At 44.5% G+C, this 9,875-nt stretch overlaps 1 protein-coding gene across 1 annotated transcript in view; it reads left to right on the top strand.

The window, feature by feature from the left end:
• Window positions 1–524: 524 nt before the first annotated feature.
• Window positions 525–9,875, top strand: part of VSTM5 (V-set and transmembrane domain containing 5) — a 29,855-nt gene continuing 20,504 nt past the window's right edge. The window contains exon 1 of the mRNA XM_039223871.1: window positions 525–690. Coding sequence (XP_039079802.1) covers window positions 600–690 — 91 coding nt within the window. The 5' untranslated portion in view covers window positions 525–599. The remainder of the gene's footprint in view (window positions 691–9,875) is intronic.

The following is a 9,875-nucleotide window of genomic DNA, read 5'->3' as shown; positions in this document are numbered from 1 at the left end:
GGTTCAAACATTCCCCTAATGCTGAGTATCTCCCAAGGGCCAGCCTTTGCAAACAAGTAGGCTGTGAAAGAACACTTGGATAGATGGAGGGATGGATTGGTGCGCCGATAGATGGGTATGTGGGTGGATGGATGGGTGGGTGGGTGGATGTGGATAGATGGATGATGGGTGGTGGGTGGATATCATTAGTATACAATGGCTCCACCCAGAGCCGCCTGGTGCGCCGATAGATGGGTATGTGGGTGGATTCCCTCCCTCCTGCCGTCCAGCATCTAGCTGAATCTGGAATCAATACCAGGTCACTGGGTGTGAACGGAAGGAGACTGCTCGCTATTTGCCATTATTTACTTCTGAGTGCGTGCATTCCCGCTGCTTCCCATTCTGTCTCTCCTTTCCGCTCCTTGGGAACTGGCTCAGCCACAACACGATCACCTCATCTGCATTTGGCCCTGGAGGACTCGCCAGACTCAGAGGAGGAGCGCAGAGGCGGCGGGCGGGCAGGCGGGCGGGAGCCGCACGGCGGCGGTGACAGCGCACAGTCGGGCCCGCGCTCGCCGCCCGGGAGTCCGTGCCGGGCCCGAGCCGCCGCGGGGTTGCTCATGAGGCCTCTGCCGAGCGGGAGTAGGAAGGACGGCGGCAAGCCCCTGGGGCTCCTCGCCCTCTGCCTGACCGCAGCCTGCTGTCTGCAAAGTAAGCGCGGGGCGGCGGGGGGCTGCGGGGCGAGCGCAGCGGGGAGGCTCGGGGCGCTGCGGGGCGGCGGGGTGACACCGGCCGGCGGGGTGGCCCGGGGGCCGGCGGGGCGCCGCGGGGCGGCAGTCGGGTCCCGGGTGGCGCGGCTGCTCGGCCGCAGGCCCGAGCCCACCTTGGGGGCCCCGGCTGGCAGGGAATGCGCTGCTCACGGCGGGGCTGGGCGCGTCCTCTGGGGCGCCTATCGCGGCGGGAGGGGACCGGCAAAGTGGAGGCTCTCCTGTCCCAGCACCTTGGGCCACTTGGGGGTGCCCTTCCCGGCCCTGCCCGGCCGGGCGTTATCAGAGCCGGAAGCCGGCGGAGAGATAACCGGCTCCTGGCCTGGCGGCCGCCGACTCGGCAATCTTTTCTATTTCTTTTTTCCTGGAATGACCAGAATGCAGCTGAGGTTTTGCGACCCCAAGGCCACGCGGGACCCGCCCCCTACTGTGGGGACCCCTCGTCCTCCCCGGGCTTCCCAGTCACCAGGACATTCTGTAGGCCTCCCCCACACGCAGACGAACCCGCAGCAGACTCTCTTGAAGTATAGGGGTTCTGGGAAATTGGATTTGGGTGTTGGGGCTGGAGGTGCACTGTGCACCGAGTGGCGAGCTTTGGGGTGGGTGGGCCCTAGAATCTTCCTAGTATGGGGAGTCTGAATGTACCACACAGCTGCACAAACTCCCAAAGGCACCAACTACAGATTGTAACAATTTTACGTGTTCGTCTAATTATTAACATTATCGTCATTCCCATTTTACAGACTAGCCAACTGAGGTTCAGAGTGACCAATGCGGGGCCACTGGAGGTGGGAAGGACAATAGTAAGAGCCAGCTCTTAGCAAGCACGGATTCGTCACGATCCCTCAGACTTTACAGGACTTCTACCGTTGAATCCACAGGGCAACCCTCCTACATGCTACTCTCTCTCTGTTTCACAAGTGAGGAAATGGAGACACACAGAGGTTGTTGCTTGCACAAGGTCATAGCTAGTCGGGGGGGGTGCCAGGGTTCAAACCCCGGCAGTCTAGCACTGGACCCTTACAGCTCTCTGACTAGACCCCAGCTTTGGAGATGCACCTCTCAGAAATCCAGAAAGGCTGGGATGGGGCATGCGCTTCTGGCTGCCTGTTGAGCAAGAAATAACAGGTTGTTAGTCCTTCAGGCAGGAAGGTGTGTTTGGCCTTGCTGTGACCGTTTCCATTTTTCTTTTTAATTTTTTTAATGTTTGTTTATTTTTAGAGAGAGAGACAGAGTGTGAGTGGGGGAGGGGCAGAGGGAGAGGGAGACACAGATTCTGAAACAGGCTCCAGGCTCCCATCTGTCAGCACAGAGTCCAGCGTGGGGCTCGCACTCACAGGCCGTGAGATCATGACCTGAGCTGAAGTCGGACGCTTAACCGACTGAGCCACCCAGGCGCCCCATGTTTTTCAATTCAACGCTCCAATACATGTTTCCAACCACGATTCTGACACAACAGATGTTCTGAGACTTAGGGGCCAGCCATTTGCCACGGTGCGCAATTCATTCATCCACTCATTCATTCATGGCACCCTCTGCCTGTAGGAAGCAGGTCACGGTGGGGAAACCTAGTTCACAGTCATGCCCTCAGACAAGCAAAGAGTGCCAGCTTGCAGTGGTGAGTCCAGAGACGCAGGAGGTGCCAACCGTCTGGGAGCCCTAGACGTTCAGAACCCAGACTGGAGAACTGGCCTCACTGAGCCATTCGTGGCCCAGTCCCCAAGGGGACAGAGGAGCGGGCTGAGTCTGGGTCTGGGGAGGGAGTGGACAGGCCAGAAGCCACTACAGCTCGATGGAGCTGTGGGTTCTGGGCTTAGCTGGGGATGGGCTGGGTGGGAAGGGGTGGGAGAGCCAGTGTAGGAGGAATCTCAGTGAAGCCCCTGGAAAGGCCCAGAAACCATGGCTCCAGGACAGGGCCCCCCCTGGTCACCTGGTGCTGCCGTCTATGCAGCACATATTTCCTGAGCACACGTGTACATTGGCCTCTGTAACAGCTCCTGACGGAACAGAGATCTGTGAGGTGAGGTCTCTCTCTGCACTGTCATTTTAGATTTATATACCCTGGTGTTGGCATCCATATAAATATGCTCACCAAAAAAAGTGGTACAGTCACGCTGGACTTGTTATTCAGAAACCTAGTGTGTACGCCATTTCCTGTTCAGCTCTGTCCTCGCTGATAAGCAGACATCTTGCTCATCCTTCTTGACTCCTATCCCAATGTCATCATGTAAATATTCTGCTTTGTACTTAGCCAGCCCCGCGCTGATGGACATTGAAGCTTTTGGCTTTGAGCCCTCACTCAGGGGAGAGCAGACCCCTTCTGCAGGGTGACAAGTTACAGTGCTAGTGATATTCATGTCATAATGGAGGACACAGAAGCCTGGGGCCACCTCCAGGCTGACAGACATTCCCCCCACCCCACCACCCCATGCACACACATTTCCATTCCACAGGGTAGTGGTGCTCCAGAAGCCCTTGGGACGATTCAATTGAAGCTATTGAGGGAGGGGTAAGGGCTTTCACACAGGAAGTCTTCCAGATTCCTTCACTTCTAATCTCCACAGGAGATCTGATATACTCCATGCTGGTCTGAGAGGGGGCTGCAGACAGGAGACCCTCTTTTCTCTATTATCACCAGGACCTGAGGACACCTGCGTATTTCATTTGCTGTCAGGCTTTTTTCTTTAACATGTATGTATGTATGTATAATTGGCATACAGTGACATACAATATTACTTTAAGGTGTACAACATTTTTTTTTTTATTTTTAAAATTGTTTTTTAGGTTTATTTTGAGAGAGAGCAAGAGAATGAGCAGGGGAGAGGCAGAGAGAGAGGGAGAAAGAGAGAGAATCCCAAGCAGGCTCTTCACCATCAGCACAGAGCCTCATGTGGGGCTCAGACTCATGAACCATGAGGTCATGACCAGCGACGAAACCAAGAGTCGGGCAGTTAACTGCCCGAGCCACCCAGGTGCCCCTAAGGTGTACAACATGTGATGTGATAATTCTACATATTACTCAGTGCTCATCAAGATGAGCGTAGCCATCCTCTGTCACCAACAACGTTATTTAAAAAATGATTGACTGCATTCTCCGTGCTGTACTTTTCATCTCCATGACATATTTATTTCATAACTGAAGGTTTGTACCTCTTAATCCTGCTTACCCTTTCTCCCACCCACCTCCCCTCTTGCATCCACCAGTTCTCTGTATTTCTCTTTGTTTGTTCATTTGTTTTTTTTTTTAATTCCACATATAAGTGAAATAATACGGTATTTGTCTTATCCATGTCTGATTTATTTCACTTAGCATAATACCCTCTAGGTCCATCCACGTTGTCATAAATGGCAAGATATTCTTTTTTATGGCTGAGAAATATTCCATATAGATAAATACCACTTCTTCTTTATCCATTCATCTATTGAGAACACTTTGTTGCTTCCATATCGTGGCTGTCGTAAAATAATGCTGCAGTAAGCATAGAGTTACATATATCTCTTCAAATTAGTGTCTTTGTTTTCTTTGGGTAAATATCCAGCAGTGGAAATCCTGGATCACAGGGTAGTTCTATTTTTAATCTTTTGAGGAACTTCCATACTGTTTTCCAGAGGGGCTGCACCAGTTTACATTCCCACCAACAGTGCATGAGGGTTTCCTTTGGTCCACATCCTCACCACCATTTGTTTTTTCTTGTCTTTCTGATACTCGCTATTCTGACCTATGCAAAGTGATATCTCATTGTGGTTTTGATTTGCATTTCCCTAATGATGAGTGATGTTGAGCATCTTTTCACATGTCTGTTGGCCATCTGTCTTCCTTGGAAAAACGGTTATTCAGATCTGCCCATTTTTAAATCAGGTTGTTTGGTGTTGAACTGTTTAAGTTCTTTATATATATTGGATTACCCCTTATCAGATATTGAAATGGATGAAGATACATTGCCTTTTTGTTTTGTTCATGGTTCCTTTTGTAGTGCAAAATGTTTTTATTTTGGTGTAGTCCTGAGTCTTTATTTTTGCTTTTGTTTCCCTTTCCTGAGGAGACATTATCTAGAAAAATGTTGCTAAGGCTGATATTACTGGCTCTGTTTTCATTTAGTGGTTTAATGGTCTCAGGTCTAACATTTATGTCTTTAATCCATTTGAGTTCATTTTTGTGCACGGTGTAAGCAGGTGGTCCAGTTTTATTCTTTTTCCATGTAGCTGTCCAGTTTTCCCGACACCATTTGTTGAAGAGACGTATATTCTCTTATGTATTCTTGCCTCCTTTGTTGTAAGTTAATTGGCCATATAATCTTGGATTTATTTCTGGTCTTTGTGTTCTGTTCTATTGATTTTTGTGCCTGTTTCTGTGCTAATACCATACTGTTTTGATTATTATAGTTTTATAGTTTACCTGATGGATTATGATACCTTCAGCTTTGTTTTTCTTTCTCAAGATTGTGTGGCTATTCGGGGTCTTTGTGGTTGATTAGTTCCAAATAAACTGGAATTATTTGTTCAATTCTGTGGGAAATGCTGTTGGCATTTTGATAGGGATTGCATTGAATCTGTAGATTGCTTTGGGTAATATGGATTAATGGTAATTAATGATATTAATTCTCCTAATCCATGAGCATGGTATATCTTTCTATGTGTTGTCCTCAATTTCTTTCATCAATGCAGATTTTCATCAATGATCTTTCATTAGTGAAGTTTTCAGAGTATAAAAGGTGCAGAGTATAAAAGTTCAGTTTTCACCTCCTTGGTTAAATTTATTTGTAGGTATTTTATTCTTGTTGGTGCTATTGTAAGTGGAATTGTTTTCATAATTTCTCTTTCTGCCACTATTAGTGTGTAGAAATGTGGAAGATTTTTGCATATTAATTTTGTATTCTGCAACTTTACTGAATTCATTTATCAGGTTGAATAGTTTTTTGGTGGAGTCTTTAGGTAGGTTTTCTATATATACTATCATGTCATCTGCAAATAGTGACAATTTTACTTCTTTCTTACCAGTTGGAGCCTTTTAATTCTTTGTCTTGTCCATTTGCTGCAGCTAGGATTTCCAGTACTATGTTGAATCAAAGTGGTGAGAGTGGACATCCTTGTCTCATTCCTGATCTTAGAGGAAAGATTTTCAGTTATTCACCATTGAATATGTTGTAAGCTATGGGTTTTTCATAGATTTCCTTTGCTTTGTTGGGTTAGGTTCCCTTTAGACCAATTTGTTGAGGGTTTTTATCATGAACAGATGTTGTACTCTGTCTAATGCTTTTTCTACATCTATTAAACTCATCATATGGTTTTTATTCTCTTGTTAATATGATGTATCACCTTGAGCGATTTACAAATACTGAACCACTCTGGGGGGCACCTGGGTGGCTCAGTCAGTTAAGCGTCCGACTTCGGCTCAGGACATGATCTCACGGCCTGTGAGTATGAGGCCTATGCTGGACTCTGTGCTGACAGCTAGCTCAGAGCCTGGAGCCTGTTTCGGATTCTGTGTCTCCCTCTCTCTCTGACCCTCCCTGCTCAAGCTGTCTCTCTCTCTCTCTCTCAGAAATAAATTTTAAAAAATATATTGAACCACTCTGCATCCTTAGATTAATCCCACTTGGTCATGGTGAATGACCTTATTACTGTATTGTTGAATTCTGTTTACTCATATTTTGCTGAGGATTTTTGCATCTTTGTTCATCAGAGATGCAGGCCTGTAGTTTTCTCTTTTTTTATAGTGTCTTTGTCTGCATCCTGGATCAGGGTAATGCTGGCCTCATGGAATCAGTTTAGAAGTTTTCCTTCTTCTGTTTTTGGAATAGTTAGAGAAGAATAGGTATTAAGTCTACTTTAGGTGAGTCACAGAATTCACCTGTGTAGCCCTCTGGCCCTGGACTTTTGTTTGTTGAGAGTTTTTTGGTTATTGATTAAATTTTATTGCTAGTAATTGATCAGTCCAGATTTTCCATTTCTTCCTGAATCAGTTGTGGAAGAGTGTGCACTTCCCGGGGTCTATCCATTCCTTCTAGGTTATCTAATTTGTTGGCATATAAATTTTCCTAATATTCTCCTATAACTCTTTATATTTCTGTGGTGTTGGTTGTTATTTCTCCTCCTTCATCTCTGATTTGATTCATAAAGAGTCTTCTCTATTTTCTTTTTTTTAAATTTTTTAATGTTTTATTTATTTTTGAGAGAGAGAGAGAGAGAGACAGCATCAGCAGGGGAGGGTCAGAGAGAGAGGGAGACATATAAACCAAAGACAGGCTCCAGGCTCTGAGCTAGCTGTCAGCACAGAGCCCGACGCGGGGCTCAAACCCACGAACCGTGAGATCATGACCTGAGCCGAAGTTGGACGCCCAACCAACTGAGCCACCCAGGTGCCCCCTCTCTTTATTTTCTTAATGAGCCTGGCTATCAAGGTTGATCAATTTTATCTTTTCAAAGAACCAGCACTGATTTCATTGATTTTTTTTTTTCTTACTGTTTTTTCAGTCTCCTTCATCTACTTCTGCTGTAATATTTATTATTTCTTTCTTTCCACTGGCTTTGGGCTTTGTTCTTCTTTTTCTGACTCCATTATGAATAAGCTTAGATTGTTTATTTGAGATTTGTTTTGTTTCCTGAGGTAGACCTGTTGCCATAAACTTCCCTCTTAGAACTGTTTTGCTGTGTCCCAGTGATTTTGGACAATTGTATTTTCATTTTTATTTGTCTCCATGTATTTTCATTTTTTCTTTGATTTCTTTATTGAGTTGTTTAGCAGCATGCTGTTTAGCCTCATGTGTCTGTGTTTTTTCCAGTTTTTTTTCTTGTAATTGATTTTCAGTTTCATATGGTTGTGGTTGGAAAAGATGCCTGATATGCTTTCAATCTTGTTAAATTTATTGAGACTTGTTTTGTGGCCTAAACATGTGATCTATCCTGGAAGAGGTTCCATATGCACTTGAAAGAATATGTAGTCTGTTATTTGGGGATGGAAAGTTGTGTACATATCTGGTCATCTATCTGGTCTAATGTGTTATTCAAAACCATTATTGTTGATTTTCTGTCTGCATGACCTATCCATTGATGTATGTGCTGTGTTAAAGTCCCCTACTATAATTGTATTATGTTGGTTTCTTCCTTTATGTCTGTAAATCATTGCTTTATGTATTTAGGAATTCTGTGTTGGGTCCATAGATATTTACAATTGAGTTATATCCTCTTGTTGAATTAATACCTTTATCATTATGTAGTGCCCGTTTTTGTGTTACAGTCTTCATGTTTTTTAAATTTATTTTTTTTAATTTTTTTTTTTTTTGAGAGAGGGAGAGAGAGAGAGAGAGAGAGAGAGAACTGGGAGGGGCAGAGACAGAGGGACAGGGAGAGAATCTCAAGCAGGCTCCACACTGTCAGCACAGAGCCAGATGCAGGGCTTGATCTCACAAACCTGAGATCATGATGTGAGCCAAAATCAAGAGTTGGATGCTTAACAGATTGAGCCACCCATGCACCCTGTTACAGTCTTCATTTTAAAACCTATTATGTCTGATAGAAGGATTGCTACCCTGGGGTTTTTTTTCTCCTCTGATTTGCATAGTATATGTTTTTCCAGCCCTTCGTTTCAGTCTGTATGTGTCTTTAGGTCTCAAGTGAGTCTCTTGTGGGCAGCAGATAGATGGGTATTTTTTTTTTTTAATGTTTTATTTATTTTTGAGAGAGAGATAGAGACAGCGTGAGCAGGGGAGGTTCAGAGAGAGAGGGAGACACAGAACCTGAAGACAGGCTCCAGGCTCTGAGCTAACTGTCAGCACAAAGCCTGATGCAGGGCTGGAACCCACGAACTGTGAGATCATGACCTGAGCCAAAGTCGGATGCTTAACCAACTGAGCCACCCAGGTGCCCTGAGTATTTTGTCTTTTAATCCATTCAGTCACCCATGTCTTTTGATTGAAGCATTTAGTTCCTTCACATGTAAAGCAATTGTTGATAGGTATGTACTTACTGCCATTTTGTTAATTGTTTTCTGGTTGTTTTATAGTTCTTCTCTATTCCTTTCTTTTCTTGTTCTGGCCTTGTGGTTTGATGGTTTTCTTTAGTGTTGTGCTTGTATTTCTTTCTCTTTGTTTTTTGTGCACCTATTATGGTTTTTGATTTGTGGTTACCATTGGGTTCATATATAACATTTTATGCGTTTAGCGGTCTATATTAAGTAGATGACCACTTAAGTTTGAACACATTCTAAAAGTACTAACGTTTTATGTATATGATATCATACTTTACATGTTTTTGTTTTGCCTATCACTTAACTAATTTTTGTAGATATAATTGATTTTACTACTTCTGTGTTTTAATCTCCATATTTCACGTGTTTGTAACTGGTCAATCTACTACTTTGCTATATGTTTGCTTTTACTTGTGAAATTCTTTCCCTTTCATAATTTTCTTACTTCAGTTATGGCCTTTTCTTTCCACTCAAAGAATTCCCCTTTACCATTTAAAGGGAACATTTAAAGGGCAGGTATGGTGGTGATGAATTCTTTTAACTTTTGTTTTCTTTTTTTTTTTTTAATTTTTTTTAATGTTTTATTTATTTCTAGGAGAGAGAGAGAGACAGCGTGAGCAGGGGAGGGTCAGAGAGAGAGGGAGTCACAGGCTGAAACTGGCTCCAGGCTCTGAGCTGGCAGTCAGCACAGAGCCCGACGCGGGGCTCGAACCCACGAACCGTGAGATCATGACCTGAGCGAAAGTCGGACGCTTAACCGACTAAGCCACCCAGGCGCCCCTTAACTTTTGTTTTCTGGGAAACTCTCGTTCTATTCTGAAGGATTACCTTGCCTAGCAGGGCATTTTTGGTTGTAGTTTTTCCCTTTTAGCACTTTGAATATGAATATATCATGCGCCTTACTTCTGGCCTATAAAGTTTCTGCTGAGAAATCAGCTGATAACCTTATGATTTTTTTTTTATATGTAACCATTTGCTTTTCTCTTGCCGCTTTTTTTTTTTAAAGCTTATTTATTTATTTTGAGAGAGACAGAGACAGCATGAGTGGGGTGAGGGAGGGGCAGAGAGAAAGGGAGACAAAGAATCTCAACCAGGCTCTGCAGTGTCAGCATGGAGCCTGATGTGGGGCTCAAACCCGCGAAACCTGGAGATCATGACCTGAT

Source organism: Hyaena hyaena, unplaced genomic scaffold, assembly GCF_003009895.1.
Source record: "Hyaena hyaena isolate Hyena2069 unplaced genomic scaffold, ASM300989v1 scaffold_1478, whole genome shotgun sequence".
NCBI classification, from domain to species: Eukaryota; Metazoa; Chordata; class Mammalia; order Carnivora; family Hyaenidae; genus Hyaena; species Hyaena hyaena.
Note: the sequence above shows the minus strand (reverse complement) of the source record. Positions and strands in the feature narration are given on the sequence as shown.